Raw genomic sequence first — 13,753 nt, forward strand, 5'->3', positions numbered from 1 at the left:
ATACAATAATAACAATAATAATGATGATGATAAAAGTATCTGATGTCAATGCTACGTAACAATCAGAGGTAAAGCTGCAAACTTTCCCACATCTTCAGGAAAGAGGAGTTAACACTTCTTGTAGATTCTACAGACACGACAAGCTGCTTTGTCTTATTAAATTAAAAAGAGGGGGGAAATAAACGTAACTGGGAACTGTTTAAAAATATATTGTAAGTTAGAAAATGAACTCTTTGTAAATAAAATAACAATTGTAGGATTCAAATAAAAATTGTAAATGTTGCCGAATTGCTTTGGTATAAGAAAAACAAATCTTCTTGATGTGTGCTTAAAATCTTCAGGGTGGTCAGAGTAACACCTCTACATAACAGACCACAACACATCACCTCGTCATGGATTATTTTCTTACAGCATGCCACACGTGTTAAATTCCTTGTATTTAAAGATGTATGTATGTAAAGATTTTCCATGAGACAGGTCACAATGAGTGGCATTACAACCTTCTGTATTAAACCAGTATTCTGTAATAAAGGACTGGTGTTATGAAACCCAAAACAAAGTAGATTTACTCACCCTGCAGATGTGGAAATATTCCCAAGCACACAGTGAATTAATGATGATGCAGCTTTGAAGTTTGGTGATAAATCTATAGAGTGACTCACATGTACCTGAGAAATGACCTGTCTGCACTGCTGATTTAGTGGGCACAAAAAGTATGTGTGTTTGTGTGTGTAAGTGTTTATGATGGTTCAAGGCTGGGCTCAGAGCCATCAACAACTAAAAGTCATGATTTTTCTTAAACAAGACCTCTTTGTGTCTGAGATGTAGAAAGTAAACACCCAGACAGGTTTGAGCTTAAACTTCAGTTACTGTTATAATAGGATTTATAATAATATTCATATAACAATAAAAATAATTATGAACACTTTCATTTGTGATCGGCTGAACACACTGAATGATGTCAGAACTCTCACACACCTAACATAAAGAACAAAGTTTATTGTCTTTGAGCATATGAGGAAATGTACAATGGACCATGTTAGTGAGACCATGACAGCATATTTTTAGAAAAACCTGAGTCTTGTCTGTCCATCATTCCTTCCTGGGACTCTCTCAAACAGAAGCCGCCCTCTTTTACTCTGGGGAAAGACTGAGGAAATAGTGGAATGTGAGATAGAGGTCAAGAAGTAGCTGTATATTAAATTGTAGTAATTGTAAACTGTATATGAAATGATGTGTATCATGTACGCATGTGTGTATAATTTGTCATTGTGTACCTGTGTGTACAGCGCCCCCTACTGGTCGTTTCCTCTCTCTGTATCGCTCAGGCGTGTAGTCGTGATGGGACAGGTGAGGTGTGAGGGGATGAGATGGGGGAGGAGGGGAATTGTAGTTGACTGGTGAGCAGGAAATGGTGTGTGAGTGTGGGAAAGAGAGACTGGAGATCAGAGGTGATGCTTCCAGAGTCCACTCCTCATCTGCTTCTCCTCCACAGAAATCTCCTGGTACTGTTCATAAACATGACTAATTGACACCGTTTCACTGAGGGAACATCTGTTTATAGCTGCTCTAAGATAAGTGAGAACAGAAACTAACTTGTAGAAAAGCACTTCAATATGTCAGGCCCTGTACAAGTAAGAGTGTGAGAGAGTGTGTGTGTTACCTGCAAAGCTCTTAAACTGTGGCTGTTCTTCAGACAAATTCTGATACAGACACTGTGACTCGGGCCCGACCCAGCCACTACACCCAGTGCCAGGCTCCTGGTCGCACCCTGGGCTGTGTGATCCTATTGAAGTGTGTGTGAGGAATGGGTCAGTGTCTGTGGGTGACAGAGGCTCATCCTTATCCAGACCCAAGTGGTGGATATGTGTGACTTCACCCTCACACTGTCTGGCAGCAGCATTGAGGCTGTGTTCAGCTGTATTGTCACGGAAGAACTGCACACATGCACACACAATTACATAAAAAGAGTTGCTTTTATTTGAATATTCTTCTGGTAGATTTAGGAAACTGTTAAATGGTTAAAGTTGTTTACATTGTTGTTATTATAGTCACAGAGTACAGGAAGCATTGACGGTATGAAACAGGAACAATGTATTAACAGAAGGAGCCACTAAAAGTTCCAGCTGAATATTTGTGTTGCCTGTTTTATAGTGTGATGACATTGCACACTGTGTGTATGTGTGTACCTTAAAAACAGAAGGTGTGATCTCTGGAAACATCTCCTTTAGCTGAGTGTGAGAAGCTTCCAGCAGCCACTGTAGAGACAGACCTCGACTCAGCAGCAGCTGAGCTACAACACAGTTCACACACGGGAAATACAGCAAACGTTGCTCCTCCTGACACACACACACACGTATGATGTATGATACAGATAACTGTATATAGAGGTATGTTATTTAGAGCATTGTATGCAAATAGATATATACAAATATATACAAATATTTTTTATTAAAAAAAATGCAATTATGTCATTTATACTGTAAGACAGTGAGCCATGTATTTAAAGCATTTCAACATGTACACACACACACACACACAACCTCAGTAGGCAGAACACTGAACCATTCTCGGTCTAGCCAGCTACACACATCTCTCTGTGAGTTCAGCAGAGTGTGGAAGCAGACTTGTTGCACACAACGCGCTGTTTCTGCTGTATCATACGCCAGCAACACCTAAACACACACACAAACACACACACAAACACACACTGGTAATGAACATGCATATACAGTACATGACTTTAGTGTTCCTGCAATATCAATGTGGTGAAACTCTAAAATTAGATTTAAACTCATTCTTTGCTTTCAACAATCGATTCACTTATCATTCAGTCGAACACATGATTCACTCATCATTCAGATAAATAAAATGTAAGACAACACAGTCACTAAGCAACCATGCAGATGCTGAAAGTTACTTCCTTGTTATGTTACTGGGAATATCCTAGGCTAGTATGATGTTATATAAACATAAAATTATAGAAAAGCTCTGAATCCTCAGGTGTGTGATTTAGAACAGTTTTAGCGTTGTTGAGAAACTAGTTAAAAAAATATTGACTCACCTTAACATCCAGGTGGTCAGTTTTCTGTCCAAACAGCACTAATGCTGAGTAAATTAACGACAGGTTACTGAACACTTCACCACACACACTGCACAGAGATAAAATGTAAGTTGCTCTGAATAAGGGCATCTATCAAATGCCATAAATGTAAATGTAATGCAATATAACACAGAAAGAATATCTTTAACCATCATGAACATGAAAAGAACCCAATTCATCTACATGTGTTTCAGAAAACTCTTACATATAGAGTGTCACACCAAAGTTCAGCTGTGAGTGTAAAGTGTATAACTCACATAGTGCTGTAGTGCCTGGAGCAGCACAGTATGACCCAGCAGCGGCTGAACTGCAGCGAGAGAGCAGAGAGTCTCAGAACAACACGCTCAGCGGCTCGCTCCTGCTCCAGCTCAACCAATTCCTACACACACCATCAAATCCCTGTTGCTTAACATTCTGCACAGAATCCTCACATTCTTAGCAAAACCTGTTTAGACCTTAAAAAACATTCAGTTGTCACATCTAGCACACCGAGCTAGTTTACTTAGTATTAAGTATTATGTCCACACTAATGTGTTTCTGTTTTTCTCTTACTTTTGGCCTTCCGTCCAAATCAAATCAAATCAAATTTTATTTGTCACATACACATACATACAGGGTATGATATGCAGTGAAATGCTTTATGCAACTGTCCGGTATAAGAATAAAGAATATAAAAAAAGTATAAAAAAGCAAAAAAATAAAAAGAGAATAAAATAATAAGAAAGTATAAACTATATAAGAACACCATACAAGAAATCTATATAAAAATATGAAATATATGGAGAATATGGAGTCCAACTGAGATGGCATATTTGTCAACAAAACCAGAGCTTCTTAAAAGTGGAGAAATTTGAAAGGGTTTCAGAACAATAACGCAATTGTAGTCATGTGACCATCTGTTTTATTTACTCTCCCTTTTGTTAAAGATTAATGTCAGTTTGCAACGCCAAGCATAAATTACGTACATCAACGCGTCTTGCATTTTACACATGTGCAGAGGTGTAAAGGTTTTCAGTGTGGATGACAAACTTTTTAAAAAAGATTGAAAATGGTAGTGTGGATGTAATCTTAGTTTCTGAGTTAGAACACTAGTAGCTTAGAGCCTTCATGTACATTAAAATCTACCATAGATCCAGAAAGTCTCTCATAAGTGACATCACCAGGTGTGTCTCTGTAAGTCACCTGCAGCAGAATGGCTGTGTTCTCATCAACAGTGATGATGTCATACAGACTTTTTGGTCCCAGCTGCTGCAGAGATGGAGCATGGATCCTCTCCAGCAGAGTCATATTATACCTACAGGAGCATTTCACATATAATTACACACATCTTTACACACTCCCCTACCAAAAACTGCCACCATTTCATCACAAATCAAAGAGAATCGGGCTCCACCTGTACAGTCTCATCTAATTTAAAATCAATAATGGCATTAGAAATCTACATTCTGTTAACTGCTGTATGTTTCAGTCCTAATGAATAGAGTAAACAGAGCTGTGTGCAGCAGCTGGGGACTGACGTTGACTCGAGCAGCTGCAGCAGGTCACAGTGCTTCAGTAAACCCTCTGTGATAAACAGCACAAAAGGAACACGGTCCAGAGGAGAGCAGAACACTGCTGACGTGTCTGACCACGCACACACACACACACACACACACACACACACACACACACACACACACACACACACACACACACACACACACACAGAGTAAATCACTTTTACATTAACATTGACCACACAGTAACGTACAGTATACGGTATATTAAAGACCCAGAAGTATAACACATTTCCAAGAATGTTCTGTAGGATTAAATCAAAAGAGTCTTCTTGTCATTATTATAAAATGTGAGACACCTGTACACAGCGCAGCAGTAGTGAAGCAGGTGTAGTGGATCTTGTTCTTTATACAGAGGCTCCTGACCGCTGAGTCACCTAAACACTGAAACTCAAACACTGCACTGAATTTCCACCATGGAAACCCACACTGCAACTGCTGCACACACACTATGGCACACCTACTACACACAACAAGGAAATAACACACACACACACACACACACACACACACACACACACACACACACACACACACACACACACACACACACACACACACACAAACACAGGCTTACATGTATAGGTATACAAAATTGCATCTACACAGACACATACACTCACAAAACACACCTGTCTGTAACAGTCTTGATGTCCACACTGCTGTCCTGTTCTAGTGTAAGTGCAGCTACCGAATTTCCTAGTTATCACACAAGCACACACACACACAAACACACACACACACACACACACACACACACACACACACACACACACACACACACACAGTGTCCAGTGTTGGCACTGTTGTTAAAAAGAGCAGTGTCTGATGAACAATCTGACCTGGAATCTGATTAAGAGCCATCACTAACTCCTCCCTTACATTCTCCACTGCCACCACAATCAGAATCTAAACACATATTCACACACAACAAAAATCACACAAATGTTGTAATGTCCTTTACTCAGTGAGCATTAATATTTGGGACACTGCCCAAATGTCTCACTTTCTGAAAGGATGTTCTTTGCAGCCATGTGCGGATCTGTTCCTGCAGGTGCTGCACTCTGAGCTGAGGCTCCACCCACTTCCTGCTTAGATATTGCAGCACCTGAAACTTCCTCAGCAGCTCTCTAAGACCAGCCATTGTACAGGTGGCATGTGCCTTCTCCAGATGACCTCACACAAACATCCACACTGTTAACTCTCACATCTCATATATACCAGAAAACAGAATGAGAAAGGAGGGTTTAGAGTTCAGAGTGTGTGTTTACCTGTTGCAGTGTCGAGGTCACACCTGAGCAGCAGGTCCTTTAATGTGACCAATGTATGAAGCAGGTCTATGTCATTATACACACATTCCCTGCCTAACACACACACAGTTGTACACATCTGACACACACTTAAGAGGCATTAAATCGTGTACATTAATTAAGAGATTATTTAATGTACATGATGATATTCGATCTCCTAAAGCTCTGCTATCACAATGGTGTCCTGTTCCAGTACAATCACTAATCTGCCATGTCAGTTGTGTTGCTGAAGTGTGTGTTAATGTGTGTTTGGTGCCAATGTTGGTGTGTGTCTGACCCTGTCCTGTACTGAGCAGCTTCTCCTGCTGTTTGAAACAGAATTGTGTGTGTTCAGGAGTCAGGCTGCTGAAGTCTGTATTTCTCAGAGCGCCCGACTCGATTATCCTGCAAAGGACTGGGCGGGCCAGTGAATGCAGCTCCCTGTACGCAGCTCTCTCTGTGTCTATAGGAGAGGTCAGACAGTACAAATCAGGCATACAGAGAGTAGCAATATTCAACATCCATCTCATCATCACCCTCATCATCATCACCTTCATCATCATCACAGGAACAAGTGATTAAATAGACTTAAATAGCACAAACATAGCAGAGTTGTACCTGTAGGTGGCACATTTACAGTTGTACAGAAGGGTCTTTTCAGAACAGGAGGGCTGGTGTTCATCTTCATCTCTGGGACCTGCTCTAGCACTGTCCTATTTGAACCATCTGTGAACTTCAGTGTAGACTTTTGAGAAAGTTCTGTCCCTGAAACAATACGAGTGATGCAAACTGTTCGAACATTCAGTACCACAGCTAAAAAACACCCTTACCTACATACATAGGTGCAATTCTACATTTCTGAATGGTTGCTCTACATTATCAATCATATAGATTTGCATATATTATAACAAACACCCAGAACTGATAATGTACCCCAACAGATATGGAGCTGGACTAGATAAAATCTAAAAACACAACAAGTCTCTTTACCTGTGCTGCACAGTGGTGTTTCTTCAGGTTTTTGTTCCACTGTAAGCTTCAGGACACCTCTCAACATCATAAAGGAAGTCACAGGGTCCAAGCACTCCTGAGGTCGCCAGACAGATGACCTCATCTTTTTCTCTCCATCGCTGCTCCTTGATGCTGAAGGTCTGGATGGCGTTGGGGTCACTCCTGAATTCTGGGGCACAGTAAACCGTTTGTCTGAACCATTTGTAGTGTGTGACACTGTCCCTCTGTGACTGAGTGGGGTTGATAAAGAATTCAGCAAAACAAAGCTTTTGGCTGGATTCTTAGGAATATTACTAGGAGGACTTGTAGGATTACCAGGACCAGGCTGAGTGTGAGTGGCTGAATAACTGTAAGCCATCATTGCCTGCTGTAATCTAGAGTGTTCCTTTTCAGTCATGTTCTCAGAAAACAAATATTTTTGACACAGGTTAGGTGAAAGCAGTTGCTCTGAATCTGTGGCTTTGTTTGAATATTCATGTGCATCTCCAGGGGTTGGTAAGGAACCTGCTCTGTTTAAGGTTTTGTCAATTGAGAGATTATGATGATTTGTGTTGTTGTGGATCTCTAATAGCTGTTCTATCTGAGCACTTGTAGAATATTCCCTTGGTGACCGACACAGATTCGTATCTCTGTCTATAGTGGTAGTCTCAGAAGAGATCTTATTTGGATTACTCGTATTAACACTGGTGTTTGTTTTGGTGTTTTCCGTTGAATAATTATGAGCAGCTGTGTATGTATACTGCAGCATAAGATTTTGATTCTGAAATGTTGCATTCTCAGAGAACGTATGTACGCAATTTGTACTACTTGGACTATTATCAATTCTAATCAGCTCCTTTTGGTTGTCCTTTGTCAGTAGCCTGTGGGTGGCTGTATGTGACGATGACTTCAGCAGACTTGTGTTTGTATCTGTACCACTCACTGAATCACTGACAGAACCTGACCTCTGTGAGTTCTCTGGTTTCTTAGAGACTCTCGGGTCATTTTTATTAGCATGAGCGGTTTTTATCGAATAATTATAGGGAGCTGACTTTGATCCAGACTTCAGCAGACTCGAGTGTTTGACTGTGTTGTCAGACAGATCACTAGATTTCCTGGTCAGTGGATGGCAGGCAACTGGACTAGACTTTGACAGAGCACAGTCTTTATCAGTGCTTGTTTTCTGAGAGTCATACTCCTGTAGAATGGCAGTTTTGCTCCTGCATACCACAGAAGGAACTTCTGTCTCTGTAGCTCTGCTCTCCACAATGGCCGAAGCTGAGTGCACTAACAACAGAACCAGAGAAACATCAGAATCAGGTACTGTAGTGTCTACATGTACAGGAGTTTCTCTTGGTGTGTTGGTGCATAGAAATAAGAATAATAATAGAGAACATTATTAGTGAATCCGTTTCACAGTCAGTTTTACTGAGCAGGTGACACTATGCTCACACTGCTGCTTATTCTTTTTCTTTTTATCACATTAATCAGTGTGAAACCCTGTTATTTGATTCACACATTCTGAGCTTCAGCTTCACACTTGTGCAGGCCAGAAGTGATTAATAATGCATCCTAACTAGATCTTTACACTGAGGCCCTAATCATATCTGCTACTCCTTTTCAAGCTTTATTTTATTTAGAAATATCCCAAAACACCTTTAATTGTAGGTCCTATAAGAAAGGATAAGGTTAAGTCATGCTTATACAAGTTATCTTCTAGTTTTGCTCAAACAGTAAATGGAGACTAATTGCATGTAGGTACTAAAATGAGTGTGAGTGAGGAAGTGAAGTAGTATTGACACACTCATCATAGGACTGATCCACAGGTCTGAGGAATAATTTGGTTCTGTTGTCAAACAAATAAATAATGATAACTTACCCACATTTTCAGAGTCACCCAGCAAGTCTACAAAACACAAAGAATGATGAATATGACACTGACTTCTCTGTTTGTTTATAAAATACGTTTAAGAAAATCCAGGTGTGTTAAAATGACATCCCCCCCAAAAGATATGCTAAGGATTACTTTTAATACAGTTATTGTTGTTTTGAAATTCAAGCACCAAAAAAGGTAAATGCAAATAAACTGTTTCACTGACCATCGATGTGAGAGAGAGTGAGAGGTGTGAACTGCTCTGTCATGTCCACCTCTGGCTGTGTGTTCGGTATGTTCATAGCTGTGTGTGTCTCTAGAGTCAGTGCCTGTTGGAGAACGGGATCAGAGGTCTTCAGTGGCAAGAGTAAAGTGGAGGAAGACCTGTCTGTGTCATCATATTCTGTCTCAGTCTGTAGAGAGGAAAGCAGCTCAGAGAGAGAGTGACATCTCACTGGAGGTGCAGGTCTGCCCGGCTCTGCAATGACATGAAAAGACCTTCATTTAATTATTATGAATTGTTTAGATTAAAAGAACTAAGCTGCAGAAATGTAATGTGCAGCATGCATTACCTGCTAGCAGAAGTCTAGATACACACTGAGGATGTTTCTCTGCCACCCACATGTCTTTCTCCATGACCTCACGCTCATTGTCTGAGAGCAAACGCCTAAAAAATTGTCAATAAATCACATTGTATGAAGCTTTACACAAACACGGGTTTTTAAAAAATCCACGAGAACGAAGGTGACAGGGGTGCATTACACTCTGTTGATGGGTGACTGGGTCTCAGCTGAGATCTGAATGGTGGACAGACACAGTTCAGCTCTGACCTTCCAGTCAGGAGGAGGAGGAGGAGGAGAAGGAGGCGACAGAATCAGGTCCATCTCCAGTTCCACATAGGACCTGAAAGGAACTTAAAAATAAGGAAATTAAATTCAGAAAAATTACCATGATGATAAATTTGTTATGTATCAGGATTTCAAAAAGCTTATATACATGGAGATAACGTCCTTTCAGCAGAGGAGACAGTGAGGTCAATCACAGGAGTACTGAAAGTCTCCCACTCTGATGATGTTTCCATGCCTGCAGGAATATAAAGTTAAATTTTACCAATTTAAAACTATCACATTTTCACACAGAAAGAGCTAGTCATGTACCTGTAATCTGTAATATTTAACCTTTACGAGTCAATGGTACCACATGCGGGACCTCCTGAATTTTTTTGTGTAGTGGTGACGAGTTTAAATACTTTATATGTACGGTCATACAGAAAAGAGAATGACATTATTCTAAACTGCAACAGGTCTATTTGTATTTGTATCACATACAAAAAAACAAAATGTGTTTTTGTAAATGACTAAAAACAAATCAGGATGTGCTTTCTGCTGCCTTCAGCTCTGTGATTTTTATCATCATAAAAATGAAACAAAACTCAACGTATCATCGTATCAAAAACCAATGTCTATACAAACCCTGAAATGTATATTTTACATGGCCATAAAATGTTGGCCATAAATATTCTTTCTGCCATATCAGTTGTGTTGCTGTAGTGTGTGTTAATGTGCAACAGGTAATATATTTGTGTAACATGCTTGGATTCGATGACAGGTCCTAGGGTTTAAGGTCCCAGTTTATGATGATTCCTGATAAGAGGCAAGTGTTGATGGAGCTCACCTCTCCTGAGGGTGTCTAATACAGATCTGTCCTCTTTATCTGGTTCTGGACTCAGGTTCAGAGTGTCCTGCAGTTTACTTAGATGACAAGGGAGGAGCTCTGGCTTCTGGGGCACATCAGTTTCAATAAAATCTGGCAGCTTCAGATCCTGAATAACAAACAAAAACACTAAAGTATAAGCCACAGTCACCCAAAAGGCACTTCACTATAATGTACTGTCTAACAAAATAGATCCTAAACATTCATTCATTTTCTACCGCTTATCCGAACTTCACGGGTCACAGGGAGCGTCATCGGGCATCAAGGCAGGATACACCCTGGACAGAGTGCCAACCCATCGCAGGGCACACACACTCTCATTCACTCACGCAATCACACACTATGGACAATTTTCCAGAGATGCCAATCAACCTACCATGCATGTCTTTGGACCGGGGAAGGAAACCGGATTACGTGGAGGAAACCCCCGAGGCACGGGGAGAACATGCAAACTCCACACACACAAGGCAGAGGCCGGAATCGAACCCCCAACCCTGGAGGTGTGAGGAGAACGTGCATACCACTAAGCCACCGTGCCCCTCATCCCAAACATTATTTGCCTTTTTATTAATAATCAAATAACAATGACCACATCACTGCACCATCATGATGGAGTAACCAATATCATATTGCCTAAATTAACCCAGTCAAATAACTGCTCAATCAAGATTTAATTTCTCCAAATCTGCCACTTCAGTGCATACAAATTTCACTCACTTCTGCATCCAGAATAATCTCTTTAATGAATTCTTCAATATCCCACTGAGGATTGGAGCAGCTATCCACTGCAGCATGTGGCACAGCAGAGTACGGTGAGAACTCCCTGCAAACATGTTAAACACAAAAATATACAGTGAACACGAGTTTATGTTACACTGCTTTCTGATTGGTCCATAAAGGGCTGCCATTTAGAAATAATTTACATCAACAGTGTTCATTTGGAGAGATATTAAGAAATTAAAGGTCAATATTGATTTATGTGTGAGGGAAAAGCATTAAGTACTCTATGAGCATAGATCCAGTTTGATGGAGATCCGGTAGATCTGACACAGGATAAGGTTTTAACCTCTTCATTAAGGTGGTGAGAGAAGGGAGATGACTCTTCAGCCAATTCTCATTGATTAACACATCTTCAGGAAGAAACAGATCTGACAAACAGACATCATTCAACACTGCAGCATCAGACAACATACAGGAAGAAAGACTGGAAATTTCTTCATAAGGTGATAAACTTTCATTACAACTTCAACAGAAAGCACACTGAAGAGCCCTGTGCGGTTGTCACTGTGACTGTGCTGACCTTGCTCACTGAAGTAGATGGAGTGTACATCAACCTCGGTAAAGGTCTCTGTCCATTCATCCTGACCAGCTGTTTTCTCTCCTCCGTTCAGCAGACAGAGAGCTTCCTGTGAGCCCACGCTCGTCTGAGACGCAGGGTTAGAGCTCGGTACCATGTTGGCCCCCAACTCACCCGTGCACACAGTAAACCTACTCATACACTTAGTTACACTGATATCTTAAATCCAAAACTCTAAGACACTCCAAGAATAAAGCAGAGCGTACCTTTCCAAACATTCCACTGGACGCAACTCTGCCTTCAGATAATCTACCACAGAGCCTGTGTATTCCAGGTCATACAGAGTGCCAAACCTTCCTGTCAGAAATGAGTGCATCTTAAGATTAAGCTCTCAGAACATTCATGATGCATAGCTTAGCTTCAGATGTAAGCCATGGTTTGGTACAGAAACTGAACTGACGAGACTTGCAGACTAGCAGTGAACAGAACATAATACATTACGGTGAGGTATTGTAGTTCGATAGATAAACGCATTCATAGAGTTAAATTAGAACTATTAATGTATTTAAATTTCTGTGGTATATTTTCATTATTTTCTGCTACATTGCCTGTATTAAGCAGGAGCTGTAGATTTCTGAAGTCAAGTTATCTGTATAAGTTAATTAATCTTCCAAGTAAAAGTCAGTGTGTAGCACAATGAAAAAGTGAGAAGTCATGATCTGCAGCAACATGCACATCAAATCTTCTGCTTTCAAAACATCAGTGTTTTGCTTTCGACTGCTGATTTTCATTTTCTATTGCAGCGTAACCATATAACCTTGTTTATGATTAACTATGTTTAAATAGTAAGCAATTATATAATTATCATTTAAGTACATTAGAAGAAAAGGTATTTCAAGTATTTGAATAAAAAAGCATTTGACTTAAATTGACTAATAGATATCTCTAGATCTTGTAACATGGTTTGAAGTGATTTCCTGACCATGCCACAACCTCCTGTATGAATCCTGTGTTTTTGTGTTATTATCCAGTTGGACAGGAAGCGGCAGCATCAGCGAACTCCTCATCATCTTGTGCCTCACTGAAACCTGTTGAGAGATTTACTTTCTGATTAAAAAATATGTGCTTTCTGATTAAAAAATATGTATATATGAACGTGTAATATTACCACATTTAACACAAATACATCATGTAAGAAATAAACTAACAAATAAAGAATAAGCCAGTGGGTTTGTGGAGTAAACTTGAACTAGATTTGGAGATAACAGTATTCGTAACCTGTGTGTTTATTTCAAAAATGTTACGAACATTATGAAACAGTAGATTTTACCTCATAGTTGTAGTCAATAGCTCTGTATTTCACTACTAGGAACATGGTTCACTCTGAACACCCTATAAAACACAGTGAACTTTCATACTAATGTCCATGCATGATACTTAGACAGAAAATCTGACAAAAGTTCATCTAAGGTGAATAAATTGGAAGCTGACAATTAGCTAGTTTAGTTAACCTAGTTTCGTTAGTTTAGTTAGCTTAGTTGGCTTGGTTTAGTTAGATTAGTTAACTTGGTTTAGTTAGCCTAGTTTCGTTAGCTTAGTTACCTTAATTTAGTTAGCCTAGTTTGGTCGCTTAGTTTAGTTAGCCTAAGTTTAGTTAACTTAGTTACCTAAAACAGATTTACATACCTATATTTAAATCATAAAATGTTATTTGTAAGTACACATTAAGCTATAAAACAATAATTCAACGACAAAAGTGACAAACCTTCTATTAAACCTTCCACATAAATTAATTAATCCATCGGTTTCATCTAAGTCTCAGTGTTTTTAAGCCCTCAGGACGATCGCGCGGGAAAATATCAGGCACGCGCCAACATGGTTACGTCCCAATCCCAATTGTAGTGTACTACATAGTGTAGCAGTGTATCGGAT

At 39.8% G+C, this 13,753-nt stretch overlaps 1 protein-coding gene across 11 annotated transcripts; it reads right to left on the reverse strand.

The window, feature by feature from the left end:
• Positions 1-979: 979 nt before the first annotated feature.
• On the reverse strand, positions 980-13,708 carry LOC113656795. Of its 11 annotated transcripts, none has more exons than XM_047818898.1 (30): positions 13,587-13,708; positions 13,152-13,213; positions 12,804-12,909; positions 12,088-12,178; positions 11,825-12,012; positions 11,591-11,672; positions 11,242-11,347; positions 10,486-10,633; positions 9,808-9,894; positions 9,574-9,724; positions 9,384-9,478; positions 9,038-9,289; positions 8,818-8,844; positions 6,939-8,225; positions 6,567-6,713; positions 6,247-6,411; positions 5,931-6,023; positions 5,666-5,835; positions 5,502-5,568; positions 5,292-5,358; positions 4,959-5,122; positions 4,621-4,726; positions 4,286-4,397; positions 3,361-3,482; positions 3,065-3,152; positions 2,544-2,675; positions 2,190-2,339; positions 1,664-1,937; positions 1,278-1,508; positions 980-1,150 (listed from the first exon to the last, which is right to left on the reverse strand). In XM_047818898.1, the coding sequence occupies exons 2-30, from the start codon at positions 13,194-13,196 to the stop codon at positions 1,065-1,067; spliced, it is 4,839 nt and encodes a 1,612-aa protein (XP_047674854.1). In that variant the 5' UTR covers positions 13,197-13,213; positions 13,587-13,708; the 3' UTR covers positions 980-1,064. The 11 variants fall into 11 exon arrangements, 10 of the variants coding, with proteins under 10 accessions (XP_047674854.1, XP_027024007.2, XP_027024009.2 ...); XM_027168206.2 differs by having other exon boundaries at positions 4,959-5,119; positions 11,528-11,672; XM_027168208.2 differs by having other exon boundaries at positions 3,361-3,410; positions 11,528-11,672.
• Between the last annotated feature and the right edge of the window lie 45 nt (positions 13,709-13,753).

Source organism: Tachysurus fulvidraco, chromosome 9 (genome assembly GCF_022655615.1).
Source record: "Tachysurus fulvidraco isolate hzauxx_2018 chromosome 9, HZAU_PFXX_2.0, whole genome shotgun sequence".
Classification (NCBI taxonomy): Eukaryota; Metazoa; Chordata; class Actinopteri; order Siluriformes; family Bagridae; genus Tachysurus; species Tachysurus fulvidraco.